The sequence below is a fragment of the Panthera leo genome, chromosome D1 (assembly GCF_018350215.1).
Source record: "Panthera leo isolate Ple1 chromosome D1, P.leo_Ple1_pat1.1, whole genome shotgun sequence".
In the NCBI taxonomy this organism is placed as follows: Eukaryota; Metazoa; Chordata; class Mammalia; order Carnivora; family Felidae; genus Panthera; species Panthera leo.
The window spans coordinates 27,606,779-27,622,112 of record NC_056688.1 but is presented as its reverse complement, the minus strand read 5'-3'; the positions used below and the strand labels follow the sequence as shown (position 1 = coordinate 27,622,112).

The 15,334-nt window shown below is 42.1% G+C and overlaps 1 protein-coding gene across 3 annotated transcripts in view; it reads left to right on the top strand.

Moving 5' to 3' along the window:
- Positions 1-11,454: 11,454 nt before the first annotated feature.
- The window catches only part of SNX19 (sorting nexin 19), a 39,457-nt gene continuing 35,577 nt past the window's right edge, over positions 11,455-15,334 (top strand). For all 3 annotated transcript variants that reach the window (XR_006193506.1, XM_042904529.1, XM_042904528.1), the window contains exon 1: positions 11,455-13,642. Coding sequence is in view for 2 of the 3 variants with exons in the window: in XM_042904529.1 (XP_042760463.1) it covers positions 11,945-13,642 (1,698 nt within the window). In the remaining variant the exon portion in view is untranslated. The remainder of the gene's footprint in view (positions 13,643-15,334) is intronic.

The window sequence follows — 15,334 nt, the reverse complement described above, 5'->3', positions numbered from 1 at the left end:
AAGGTATATTTTGCTAAACTAAGGACATTGTCTAGGAAGGAATAGGATCCTGAAAACTAGAATGAGAAGATGTGGGCAGATCCTGATGAAGCTGGAGTTATTGAACCCCGAATCTTCTTTGCCAGCAGACTGCTTTGCTATCCCTGTCCGAAGAGATGACCCCACTTTGCCTGAGAGAACTGTAATAGCCTTTCCTGAGGTAGTTGACTTGCAAGACACTACTTATTGTTCTCAGGATCTACCCTCACATGACCTCTAATTGCTTCTAGACCCATAGCAAGATTCAAGTCCCAGCAGATCCTCAAGGATGAGATACAAAATGTGACCCATTAGGAAATGCATACACTCTAAAACACTGTGTGATTTTTCCAATTCATACAGGGATAAATCTGGGGAATATGTGTGGTAATAGATATTAGTGGTGTGAGAAAATGGTAGAAGGAACATAAAATTGGATCAGATCAAGTTCATTGGCATGGTCCACTAAGCAGAGATTCTCATTTCAATGTTATAGCTCCAGGGGTTAGAAAGAGATCTAATAGTTTGTCTGGTTTGTTAGCTGAAACATGGACCAAAAATTGGCCAACACTAACTGAAATTGACATGCCAGAACTGCCTTGGTATACCATAGGGTAACATATCCCAAAGCTTAGGAAGATTTGAATGTTACAGGGATTTTATCAGGTAAGAACTGCTTTACTTCTGTGTCCAAGTGACTTGCCTTTCACCACAACTCTGTGAAATAAACTGTGAGGTGAGCCCTAACATTCTTAACTGTGGTCGCTTTTCTCCTTAGGCTAGAAATTCCAATGGGATCTGCTGCTCCAAACTAGGATACTTAAAAGAATGGATATAATTGGATCCAAAGGTAGCTGGGGGTCCAGTGGAGGCACTTAATCATCAAATACAAGGTGGGTGTGGTTACAAATGGACAGCATGATCAAGACAGTAATCAGAATAATCCGACACAGATACCTATGCTATTGGTTATTTGATCATTGTCCCTGGAAGAGAAATAGATGGGCAATCTACTAAATCAGCAAAAGTGTTTTAGGTCAAGAGAACAGAAGTCTAATTTGAATCACGAAAACAAAAAGTATTGCCCCTTCAATCAATGTTAAGACTTGATCAAGTTTTACCAGGGAGATTGTACATTACAGAAAAGGAAAATAATTGTACTTTTGAGGGGTTATTGAAACATTGGCTCTGAACTGTCACTAACTTTAGAAGACCCAAAATGTCACTGTGGCCCACTAGTAAGAGCAGGAGCTTAAGGGGCTTATGCAGGTCAGATTATCAATATGGTTTTAATTCAAGTCCATTCCGCAGGGGGTACAATGGGTCACCAAACACATCCTGTGGTTATTTTCACAGTTCAGAATGGATAATTGGAATAGACTTAATGAGCAACTGGCAGAATCCCCACAAAATCTTCCCTAACCTGTAGAGGAAGGGCTACTGTCATAGACTGTAAGTCTAAAGTTCTCTTTTTGCCAGGAAAAGAGTGGATGCAGGATTAAAATGAGAGATGGCTTATGTCCAGGGAAAAGACAAGAGCCCCGAATAAGGATCCTTGCCCCGTATTTATTCAGATCAGAAGGCTTACAAACGTGATGGGCGTGCCCAAAGAGACAAAGAAACTGTAAACATTAACTTGGGGATGTGAGGGGGAAAAGGGGGTTTTGGAGATATACAGTGTTTGGGGTTTGGGTCAGTGTAAAACAAAATCCTGGTGCTGGGCAGATGGGTAGATGGTTGTTAACAGCAGACAGGAGGCACCATCCCTGTTTATCTTTGCTAACCTAAGGGATGAGACAGACAGGGGAAATAACCTCAGGGTTAACAAGACACCTTTTCTTTTGTTAGCCATCTCCGCTCCAGGCTGCTTTGCCTGCAGCGCAGATGTCCATAGCCCAATTCACCAATTTACCTAACCTGGCCCTCTTCTCCTATGAAAGCAGCCTTCTGCTATAGTACTAAATTTGGGGTGCTTTCACCCTGAATATCTAATCTTGTTATTCCTATGTATTGGCCACCTTTGTGCTGTTTCAGTTCGAGGCCTTTGCCTCTCCATTTTGGGGGCTCTGCACCCCCTCTATATTTTGAGGGTGCCTTTGCACCTCCATATTCCTGGCACCTTTATGCCTCCCTATTCTCAGGGTGTCTTTGCACCCCCCTATTCTTGGAGTGCCAATCTGGTTTACCCAAACTCAGGTGTGAACATTTTATGACTTTGTATTTCTTTATGCCTCGTTAACCCATTGGTGTAAGCCCAAGAGATTGCTAAACTTATCCCCCACAGGCTACTATGGTGGGAAAGGCCAAGTGAAAGCCACTAAAACTGCTTCTACCTGGGAAAAGAGTAACCCAAAAGCAATAGCATACTCCCGGATGGATTTCAGAAATTGGTGCCAGCATCAAGGACTTGAAGGACACAGGGGCAGTAATTCTATCATACTCCGATTCAACTCCCTAGTTTGCCTGTGTGGAAAACAGATGGATCCTGGAGACTGACAGTGGATTATCATAAACTTAATCAGGTAATGATTCCAATTACACCTGCTGTTCCAGATGTGATTTCAGTGCTTGAACAAATTGACACATCCCTGATACCTAGTATGTAGCTATTGATCTGGAAAATCCGTTCTTTTCTTGATACCTATTAATAAAGACCACCAGAATCAATTTGCCTTGAGCTAGAATATACTTTCACTGTCTTAATTTAGGAGTATATCAGTGCTCCAGCCTTATGTCATAATTCAATCCACAGAAACTTGATTGCCTTTCCCTTCCACAAGATCTCACGCTGTACCATTACATTGATGACACTGACATGCTAGTAAGCTCAAATTGGCAACTATTCTAGACTTATTGGTAAGAAATTTGCATGTCATAGGGTGGGAAATAAATACAACAAAAATTCAGATGTTTTCCAGTTCAGTGAAATTTCTAGAAGTCCAGCATTGTCATACATATTGAGGTGCTCCTGTATCTCCTACACACAATGCCTAATGACCCTCTGGATTTTAGAGGAAACATATTCCTCATTTGGGCATGTTATTCTGGCTCATATACTAAGTGACCCAAAAAGCTGTTTTGAGTGGGGTCCAGAACAAGAAAATACTCTGTAACACGTCCAGGCTGACATGAAGGTGCCCTGGCAGTTGGGCCATATGCTCCATCAGGTCAGTGGTGTTTCAAGGATCAGTGGCAGAAAGGGATGCTGTTTAGAGCCTTTGGCAGGCCCTTATAGGTATTTTCCCAAGACAGGAAAAAAAAGGAATATCTCCATATAGAGAATTGCACACAAAGGTTCACAAGAGTTTTATTTCATATAGTCGTAAACATTAAAAAATCCAATGTCCATCAACAAATGAATGAATAAGCACATTATGACATATCCATACAATGGAATACTACTCACCTATAAAAAGAATGGATCAATTGTTAATTGATCCATGCAACAATATGAATGAGCCTCAAAACAATTATGCCGGGTTGCCTGGGTGGTTCAGTCATTTAAGCATCGGACTCTTGATTTCGGCTGAGGTCACAATCTTACCGTTCATGAGTTTGAGCCCCTCATCGGCCTCTGTGCTGACAGCCTGGAAGCTGCTTGGGATTCTGTCTCCCTCTCTCTCTCTCTCTGCCCCACCCCTGCTCGCTCTCTCTCTCTCTCTCTCTCTCTCTCTCTCAAAATAAATAAATAAATAAAAACTTTTTAAAATTAAAAATAAATTTGAAAAAAAAGACAATTATGTTGAGTAAGAGAAGCCAGACACAAAAAAGTCTATGGTGTATGATTTCATTTATACACAATTCTGGAAAATATAAACTAATCTAAAGTGAAAGAAAACAAATCAGTGGTTGCCTGGGGGAAGGGGCAGGACAATGTTGCGTGCACAGAGGGAAAGTTTTGAATATGACAGATATGTTAGTTATTACTGTGGTAGTGGTTCCATATGTCAAAACTTAATCAACTTGCACACTTTCAGTATGTGCAATTCATTTTATGTGAACTAAACCTCAATCAAGTTGTTAAAAATATTTAAATATAAAAAATTAGTGACATGGGGAAAATGCTTCTCTGTTTCCCATTCAAAATGATACAGTTGCCCTCTTACCATAGTTTGTTTTGAGGGATGTTTTTATTTTATTTTATTTTATTTTATTTTATTTTATTTTACTTTACTTTTAGCCTCTTAGGACGTTTATATATTATATATATTTGGAATGACTATATTACATTTGGAATTGGTTTGGTAGAATTGGCTGGTAAAACTCTCCAGTGTTTTCTTTGTGGTAAACTTTAAAAATAGTATTAAGTTTCTTGATAGAGTAGATTTATCCAGACATTTTATTTCCTCCTGAAATTATTTTGTAATCTACATTTTTCTAAAATTTTTTTCCATTTTATCTTAGAGTTTAAGTTGGCTGTCATAAAAATTGTCTAGCCTAGTTCTCCCCTATATCTGTAATTATGTCTCCTTTTTCTGACTCAATATTGTTATTGTGTTTCTCTTTTTTGTTCTCAATTTATTTCACTTGATTTTTTCTTCTTTCTTATTACAATCAACTTTTGACTTTCTTACAATCAACTTTTGACCTTGTTGATCTACTTTATATTATTGATGCTTCCTGAATCTATGTGTGGATTTATGTTTTCATTCCAGTTTTAGAAAATTCTGTGCCAATATCTCTTTGATTCATCTTCTCCATTCTATTTTCTATACATTATCATACCTCCTTGCTCTCTGTGATATAGTCTAAGTAATATATTTAACCATATATTCCAGGTCATTAATTTTCTCTTTGGCTATGTATAATCAACAATTAAAGACATATATTAAGATGTTTATTTCAGTAGTGTGATGGAGGAAAAACTTTTCCTCTACCCTCCTGGGTTCTGTGACTAATTTAAGAATTGCATTGACATAAAACAGATTAACAGGGAAAAAACATTTTAATTATTCTTATATGCATCAGAATTTCAAAAAACATGAGACTCAAGGAGGCAGCCAGATGATTGAGACTTTATATACCATCCTGAGCTAAGGAAAACGGGGAGGGGTTTCAGGCTTCTGCAGGTGGGGGGGGGCAAAAAAGGGGAAGGAGAGAAGAGGAAATACATGGTAAATTAAAGTTGCCTTCTTATGCAGTTAAGAGTCCCTCAGATGGGAAAAAGTTAACTCTGGAAGTAGCTCTCTTCCTGGTACATACACATTTATTAATGGAAATTTCATTCATAAGTGTAAGTTTCCTTTATACAGGGGAAAAATTAAACTTTATTTGAAGCTTTTTTTTTTCCTTTAGCTCAAAATAATCCATATGCCAAAGTGACATATTTTGGGAACTTCTGAACTTCTGCAATAGATTTTTTCACTTATAAAAATTCCATTTGGCTATTTTTAAAAAATCTATATGGTCATATTGTATTATCTGTAATTGCTAGGTCATATTTATGTTTCATTCCTTTGGAGTTCATACACAGATAAGTATCAGTTAATTTCCATTTCTACAGCCCTGTTCGTCTAAATTTGATCTGTTTATTATTTCTTCTGATTGTCACTCAAGGTGGCTTGCCTTCTCATATACCTGATGACTTTGGATTTAGAATTCATATTCAGCCTATATTAAATGTGATTAATTTGGGGGGTTTAAAATGAGTATATTTTCTTCCAGAAAGGATTTTCATCTTTGTCCTCCAGAAACTAGGGAGCACCACTGGCCTGGAATCTCTTCAAGTTCCCCTCAAGGATTGTGGGTAAGGCAGGAGTCAGGGGCTGAGTTTTACCTCCTTCTGCTGATACAAGGCTCAGAACCTGGATTACAGTCCTGCTGAGGACATCTGTCCTTACGGCCACCCCGCCCACTACTCCTAGTTCTGGCTTCATTTCAGAGTTCATTTTCTGTTCTTTTGTTTTGGGAGAGGGACAGGATAGCACAGCTTGAACTTATTACCTATTTGTTTCCTCTTATGGATCCATCAATTCACCAAAAAGTATTTGCATTTGGGATCTAGTTGTTCTGCAGTGGAAAAGCACTTAATATTATGTGCAGTCAGATGACATATTTAAGTCTGGGTCTCTTTGAATTGTAGTTCAATGTTATTTTCATTTTTGTATGCCATGAAAGCAAATCCTGACAACTATTAAAACTATCATCCTTCTTTTCAGTATCCTGATCATCAAATTGTGACCATCCAGATAAGCCACAGACAAAAAGGAGCTCTTATGAGCTGAATTGTGTGTCTCCAGAATTCATATGTTGAAGTCTTAGCCCCCAATACACCTCATAATGTGACTGTATTTAGAAATAAAGCCTTGTGGTAGTTAGTTTTACATGTCACTTCGACTGACCATGGGATGCCACATTAAACATTATTTCCGCATGTGTCTGTGAGGGTGTTTCTGGAAAAGATTAACATATCAATCAGTGGACATAGTAGATTGCCTTTTCAAATAAGAGTGGTCATCAACCAATCCATTGAGGGTCTGAATAGTACCAGAGGTGGAGGAAGAAGACATTCACCATTTTTACTGCCTCACAGATAGAGTTAGGACATATCATCTCATCTTCTCCAGCCTTTAGACTGGGATTTACATCATCAACTCCCCTGGTTCTCAAGCCTTTAGACTTGTACTGAATAATACCTGGATATCCAGGTTGCCAATGGCAGATCATGGGACTTCTCAGCCTCACTGGCAGGAGCCAGGTCCTCGTAACGAATCTACATGTGTGTGTGTGTGTGTGTGTGTGTGTGTGTGTGTGTGTACACATATATACTTGTTCTGTTTCTCTGGAGATCCAGACTTAGACTAAGAACTTAGTCTAACTAAGACTAACTAACTTAAACTAACAGACTTAGACTAGCTAAGAACGGACTAAGTTCTCCTGACAAAGAGAACTTTAAAACAGTGAGTAAAATAAAATGAAATTATATAGGTGAGCCCTAATTCAAATGAGTGGTGTATTTATTTTTATTTATTTTTGAGAGACAGAGACAGAGCATGAGTAAGGGAGGGGCAGAGAGAGAGGGAGACATGAATCTGAAGCAGGCTCCAGACTTCAAGCTGTCAGCACAGAGCCAGACATGGGGCTCAAACCCATGAACAGTGAGATCATGACCTGGTCTGAAGTCAGACACTTAACCAACTGAGGCACCCAGGCTCCCCTGAGTGGTGTCTTTAAAAAGGAGAGAGAGAGGTACCAGGGAGGCACACACACACAAAGGAAAGACCATGTGTAGACACAGTAAGAAGGTAGACATCTGCAAGCCAATGAGAGAGGCTTCAGGAGAAACCAACCCCGCCAACATCTTAACCTTGGACTTTCAGCCTCCAGAACTGTGAGAAAATGAATTTCTATTATTTAACCCACCCAATTTGTGATATTTTATTATAACAGTTCTAGCAAATACAGGAGCTTACTCGGTGTTCCTCATGTTTTCCTTACTCCTGGAATGACTTGTTCTTCTTGTCTTCATGAGAAATTTAACCCATCTTTCAAGGCTAACACAAATGTCACTTCTTCTATGAAACTTTCCCTAATTCTCTGTGTTCCGGTATTTTGACATATTTCTTTGATAGCACTCTGAACATTGTGTCAATGCCTGTATCTTGTAAAAGATTGTGAATTATTTAAGAAGAGCAGCCACACAAAATCCATCTTTGAATTCCCAATACCTAGCTTAATGCTAATGAATGGATACATGAAAGGAAGAATGAAGGAGTAAAGGAGATAGAATTTCCCGTTAAGATGCCATTCTCCCTTCTGCCCTCTGGTGGCTATTTATTCTCCAATGCTACATCTGAGACAGCTCTTTGTAACTTCTTCCAGATAACTTGTTTTCCACTTTATGAAAAACTCCCTCCTCCTATTTTGATATTACCATACACCACTCTTCTCATTACATCACCCATAATGGGATGACCAGAGGGTCATCCTCCTCATTTTTGTACCAAACCCCCAGTCCTCGCTACCCTAACATCAGTACCTTCCAATGCCATGTAGATCATCCTTCTCAAAAACAGTTTCAAAATTTCTTCCTCAGAAGAAAATTTCTTCTTTATCCTACTTCAGAATCTCATTAATTGGATACACCCAGACTTTATCATCACAAATATTTTCACCTCTGGATATTTTGGCTCTGTAAATTAAATAATGACCCCCCCCAAAGATGTCCACATCCTAATCCCTAGAATCTGTGACTGTGTTACCTTTTATAGCAAAAGAGATTTGCAGATGTGATTAAGTTAAGAATCTTGAGATCAGAAGATAACGTTAGATTATCTGGGAGGGCTCAATACAATCACAAAGATCCTTATAAGACACACTTAGAAGGGTTAGAGTGAGGGGAGAAGTGACAACAGAGGCAGAACTCAATGTAATGTGAGGTCATGAGCAACAGAAGGCAGGCAACCTCTAGAATCTGGAAAGGGCAAGAAAACAGATTCTCCCCTAGAGCCTCCATAAGGAACACAGCCCTGCCAGCTGAGTTTAGATTTTTGACTTTCAGAACTTTCAGAGAAAAAAACTTACATTGCTGTAACCACTAAGTTTATGGAAACTTGATAGAGTTGCAATGGAAACTAACACAGGCTCCAACAAACCAATCTCTAACCACAAGCTTTGGTTCTTCTGGCTCACTCAGTCTCTTTCAATACAACTAACCCTATCTCATAATTGATGATCTCTCTCCTGGCTTCATTTCCTTCCTTAGACACATAGACATGATGATTTTAAGTTTTAACAACTCTCTTTTCAAGACCTCAAGGTCCTAACCCGAGTTAGGTCCTCAGTCCCTCTTTATTCTTTACATGAACTTCAATACCTTCTTCTGTTTCTCACAGCAATAATTCCAAACCAAATCACTTGCCCCATCACTACTTCTCTCTTTAGTAAGTTACCTTGACTTCCATTTTTCAGAGAAAATTGAGATGTGGCATGAGCTGCTTTCAGCATGCCCCCTTGGTGCAGCCCCCTTGTTCTCATTGTCAATGCCTATTTCTCTCTGCTGTCTCTGCCTAACAGACTTTCCCTCTCTCTTCCGCTTGCTCTCTCTATCCTACACTCACCTAAAATAATTTATTTACTTCTTTTTCTTTTTCCAACATTTTTCCAACTTTCTATGAAGACTTTATTGGCACCACCCAATTCCCCAGTTGACCACCCTTCCTTCGTGTTCCCATTTTATTGTACATACCTCTACTGCAACCATCATACCACACACGATAATATTTTGTTGCATTTATTTATGTGTCTTTCTTCTATAATTAGACTAAGAATCCCTTGAGGTGAATCACTATGTCTTATTTGTCTTGTTATCTCCAACAATCTAGCACTTTGCCTACAATGTTTTAAGAAATAGTAAGAAGGAAAGGAAGACCCTACTGAGATGGTGAGTGATGTGGCCAAACAGCCAGCCTCCTCCCACCACATATACACAGCATCACTACCACCAAACATCAGTTCTGCCTCTCACCTCCTCCCTGTGATTAATCTGTTTGGAGACTAAGGCTGGCCCCAGATCTCTAGGCAGAAACTCATTCCAGTCAAAATGACAAGTGGACTGGCATGTTCATCTGAGAGTCCTGTTTCATCAAATCCATTTCAGAATCAGGAAGGCACTCTTGGCTACCTCCATGCTCCAGACCATCTGGTCAGGTGGCACAGCGCCCACTTACAAGGTCAGTTTCTTACTACCCTGAACACTCCAGATTATGCTGCAGAGTAAACTTTCTCTCTGAACTGTCATTTAAAACTCTTCAAGATCACATTAGTTTCTTCCTCATCCACTTCTTTTAGTTCTTGGCTAAGTGGCAAGGATATTTCTCCAGAGCATCATTGTGATCTTTTAAGGACAATGAAGTGGTCTGGGTGGATAAAGGCAGCAGCACCCGCTTCTTATCTTCCTTTTCTGTGGGAAGAAGGGCAGCAGAGAAGTAGTCTGTGCCATGGAAATACTGAACCACATTCTAGGATCTCAGGGATGTGCTCAGTCTGCTTTGTGGACATTCTGATATTAAATCAAATATTTGCATTAGAATTGATAGGCATTAACTACGATGGTTCCTTTTGTTTTCAAAAGAAATCTTTGTCCGAACAATAGAAATGAGAGAAGCTACAATACATTTTCTTCTTGTTGGCACAAATATTGGTTGGAGTTTGCCTGATGATTCCTCTAAGCATCTGGGAACTAATGCTATAATGATGAAGGCTGCTAACACCATTGAGAAACCTGAAGATGAACAATCATAAACAGCACTATACAAATGATATACATCCTGTGTAAAAATAAAAAGGATAGCCACATTGCAGGCAGAGCTCCTAGGGACCAAGACGGTGAAGAAAGCTAGCTTCTAATGACACTGGCACAAACATTCTTACACATGGTCAGTACTACTGTTAGGTATTCAATCTTGTAGGTAATTTGGTCTGTGTAGATAACTGGAGGCAAATTTACTAAAACAAAACAACCAAACATAGAGCACATTTCAAAACAAATATATTTGATGATTGTCTCTAACTTCATCTCTACTTCTGCCTTCTTTTCTCATATATTTGGGGAAGAAAGGGGAAGAAGACATGGAGTGGGTAGAAACAAACTCACCCGCTTGAAGATTCAACATAAAGGCTACTTTCTCTGTGAGCTTTCCCTTACACCACTGCAACCCACAGTGATCTGTCCTTCCCCTGAACACCGATAAGATTTTGCATTTTACTATACACTATACTGACTTGTGTTGTTATCCATCATGATCCAAGAACTTGTCGTCTCCCCCATTAGCCACAAGGTTCTTGAGGACAAGGACTGCTTCTATTCCTCCACAGTACCCATTCACAGTGATTAACTATAGCAGATGCTCAAAGTGTCTAATAGCTTGGGTAATGCCACCAGCAAATAACTCCCAAATCACAAATAGGATTTTGTAACACAGTATATGAAATTTAAGGAATAAATCCATCCCTTAATAATGTTTTATGCCTTGTGTTCTGCAATTGCTCAGAACAAGGTAGGTGAGCTGTGTATTGGGGATTCGAGGGGGGGCTCTGGGGGAAAGCAGGGTAAATGTTGAAATGTATCATGACAACGAAAACATTTCCATATGGGATTGAAACAAACTGGGTTACTGAGACTTTGCCTAAGCAGGAAGAGATGTCAGCGAACTTTATTTAATAATTAAACCTAGAAGTCTCAGTCCTTCGGCGGGGGGGGGGGGGGGGGGGGGGGGGGGCGGTTCTGCCTGCAAGGCCGCTCTGCGTTCCACGAGTCTTTGGTCACACCCTTGAACACTGGCTCTGCAAGCAGTTTGGGAAACCGGTGTCCGCAGGTGCTGTCACGGCCGTTCCTCACCACCAGGGGGCGCTGCGCAGCGCCGCGCCTAGGGGTGCGCTAACGCTCTCCCAGCATGCCCTGTTCCGCCGACGTCGACCCGGAAGCTGTCGCCGGCGGCCGCCGGCCGGCAGCTGTGACAGAAGTCGCGCTGCGGAGCGCAGTCGTCCGGGACCCCAAACCGGCGGAGGGTCTCAACGAGGGCGGCGGCGAAGACACCGTTGAGTCCCTCGAACATCGGGGCTCGGTCTGGGCGCGCCCTCCAGCGGTATGTGACCCGGTGCACGGCGTCTGTAAGTGTCAGGTGAGGGCCGCTGAAGGCCCTGCCCCGCCCTCCCCAGGCTGCGCGGAGGCTCCCCGACCCCGCATTATGAAGGCAGCCGAGTCTTTGAGAGCAGCTTCTCCGCTGGAAGGGGCTGGAGCGAGGGGGAGAAGCAGAGCCGCCTCTGTCGCTTTGCATTGCCTCTAGGACGTGGAGGGCCCAGAGCCCCGCCGGGTCCTGAATAGCACTCCACATAACCTCGTCTCCGTACACAATTAATGCCCCATTCCCTAACTCAGGTGAGATAAGAGAGCGGTTGTCTGGGTAGCCACCTGCCCCTTTCAGCCATGAAGGCAGAGACAGTGTCCTCGTTGCAAGAGACTCCAGCTGAGTCCAGCTGGAGCCTCAGTAACCTGCTGAGTAGCCGGAAGCTGATGACTGTGGGGATCGTGCTCGGCTGGCTCATGGTCATCCACTTTCTGGTCAATGTGTGGCTTCTCTGCCTTCTGTCTGCATTGCTAGCGGTGCTGGGAGGATGGCTGGGCTCAAACGCCATTGTGGGGGCTTCAGGTCGACTGCATCTGGAACGCTTCATCCCAGTGGCCACCTGTCCTCCCAACCCTGAGGCAGAGAGGCAATTGGAACAGGAGATCAACCGCACCATCCAGATGATTATTCGGGACTTTGTGTCTTCCTGGTATCGCTCAGTGAGCCAGGAGCCAGCCTTTGAGGAAGAAATGGAGGCCGCCATGAGAGGCTTGGTCCAGGAGCTCCGGAGGAGGATGGGCATGGTGGACAGTCATGCTCTTGTTCAGAGGGTTCTGACTCTGTGCGGTTGTCACCTGCAGAGCTATATTCAGGCAAAGGAGGCCACAGCTGAGAAGCAGAGTGGTACAGTCGAGCCCTCCCAGCTCTGGGAGGCTTACTTCCGAGCTACTGCCCCACATCCTGCTGTACAGAGCCCCAGCACTGAGGTCACCTATACACGTGGCATTGTAAATTTGTTACTGCAAGGACTCGTGCCAAAGCCCCACTTGGAGACCCGGACCGGGCGCCATGTTGTGGTGGAACTCATTACTTGCAATGTAATCTTACCACTAATCAGCAAGCTTTCAGATCCCGACTGGATCCACCTTGTACTTGTGGGCATCTTTTCCAAGGCCAGAAATAATCCTACAGGAGTGGTTAAACCAACCTCCCCAGCCAGTGCTCTGGAAAAGCCCTCAGTGCCCACATCTCTGCCTCTGATTGTTGAGGTACAGAGTCTGCCAGAAGTGAGAGCCCCGTCTCCAGCAGCAGCACCAGTGCTACTAAACTGTAGCGAGCCAGAGGGGCCTTCCCACCACTCGCCAGAAGTTGAAGAAGGCCATGAAGCAATAGAGGGAGAATTGGGTGGAATGCCAGAAGAAAGAAAAGTAGGAAACAACTCATCTCATTTCCTACAGCCAGATATTCGAGGCCCTTTGTTCTTATGTGAAGAGCTGGAGTCTCCATTGTCTGAACTGAGTAAAGAAACCATCATGCTCATGACCCCAGGCAACTTCCTCTCTGACAGGATCCAGGATGCCCTGTGTGCCCTAGAGGGTCCCCAGTCTCTGGAGTCTAAGAATGTTGAGGCATCTGAAGGAATCGAAGGAGCAGAGGCTGAGGAGGGTCCAGGAACAGAAACAGAGGCAGGCCTGCTGGTCTCCATGCTGACTTCCTGCCCAGAGATCCACATTGACACAGCAGACAAGGAAGTAGAGCAAGGAGATGTCACCTCTCTTACAGCTTTGCTGACAGATCCGGAGAGGACCTGCCCCCCACGACCCTCATGCTTAGAGAAGGATCTCACCAATGGCGTGAGCTCCTTAGATCCTAGTCTCCCACAGGTTCTGCTGTCCTCCTCTCCAACCGGTCCTGTCAGCTCAGCCACCTTCAGCTTTGAGCCCCTGAGCAGTCCAGACGGCCCAGTTGTTATCCAGAACCTTCGTATCACTGGTACCATTACTGCTCGAGAGCACAGTGGCACTGGATTCCACCCATACACACTCTACACGGTGAAGGTAACAGGATTAGAATTTGGTCACCCCCACTGGGCTGGGAATGGGTTTGGAAAGCAGAGTCAGCGAAGCTAGGAATCTAAGGGAGAGAGGGTACTCTTCACTTATTATGTTTAATTGAACAAGAATCTATATGTGAATGGTCTGAAGATCATTTGTAAAGCAGAGTTGGCCTCTGTTTTGTACCCATGCAGACAATCCTAGAATCTCAGGATTCTTAGGATACTGAGGGTCATATTTTTCAGTGGTTCCCAATGTATAGAGTTTTGTCTAGAAATTCTCTTTCTACTGTTCATTTCTTTCTTTCCTTTTTTAATTACTAGTATTTTTTGTACTTTGTTTAGGAAGGAAGTTTATTTACCTATATACATCTCAGAAGGTAGCAAGTTCCTCATTCCTAGAGATGTTTAAGCACAGAAGTAGGAACTACTTGGCAAAGATGATATGAAGGGGTTCATGTATCAGATGGGTTCAGTTATAGCAGAGTCTCCCTTTAACTGGCTGTAGGATAGGCTGCTTCCAGATTACCTGAAGAGGGTATTTTTGGAAATTCTCATTCCAAATCTATCAGAATCTGAATATTTAAAAAGCAGCCCAAGTGATTTTTGACATGCAGCCAGGTTTGGGAATGTATGAGTATTGACTAGTGTCCCTCATGGAGAAAAATCCACAAAAAACATCCTAATTCGCAGGTGTTCCAAGTTTGAGAGCCCCACCCTGAATTCCATCTGTCTCATAGCTAGGCCTTCTCAGTGCTAGTGTGAGGGACTACTACTTTGCTCATGTCAGTTCATAATGAATAGTTCTCTCTGGCTCTAGAGAATTTTAAAATAGCTTTAAGTCCCACCAACAAAGAGATCGTTTCTTCCATCACTTGCCTCACACTATAATACCTCCTCCAAATAATAATGGTAACCTACTCCTAATGACAAGTGCATACATAGTTCTTCCACATAATTTCATTATATCTTAACTACTCTGTCAAAAAGTCTACCCTGTACTAAGTCACAGCTTCCATGCTGTTCAGGGTGTTCACTCTGGGGGAACATCCAGTACAAGTTGTCTTTTCCCACATACTGGCCCTCCACGCATATTAAGACAGCAAACCTTGACCCCTTACGACATCTCCAGTCTTCATGTGACTTCCAATCATACAGATGATATGTACTTAGGAAAACAAATTTCACTTGAGCTCCAAGAATAATAATTAATCTGCCCAAAGCAAAATAAAAACACATGGTTCTTTAATGCATTCCAGGCAAACAAATGATTTTATTCATCAGCTGTTCTGGATTATTTGTTCTTCTCCCAACTAACATAAATAATCACTGGTTGAGTATAATAGCAAATGGTTATCCTCTTATAACGTCCAAACCCATTATTTAGGAGTGAAAGAGGCAGTGTCACTTTTATTGCTGTTTTATCTTCTGTTTTATACTCTGAGATTTGAAAATTAATTAGCCAATTTTATAAGTCAAAGTGTTTGCAGGAGGGAGTTTTGAGATGGAAGAAGAGAATGGAGAACAGCAAAACTCTTCTTTTTCTGGGGCACATGTGTTAGGAAATGCATCTCATTCCTTAATTCAGCTGCCCTGGGAATTTGAGTTACTCATTACAACTCAGGGCAGCAATCAGCTCTAATAGGTTCAGAAACAATAGGAACATCTTTCTCCCTCTACCCCTACTCTGCTCTTA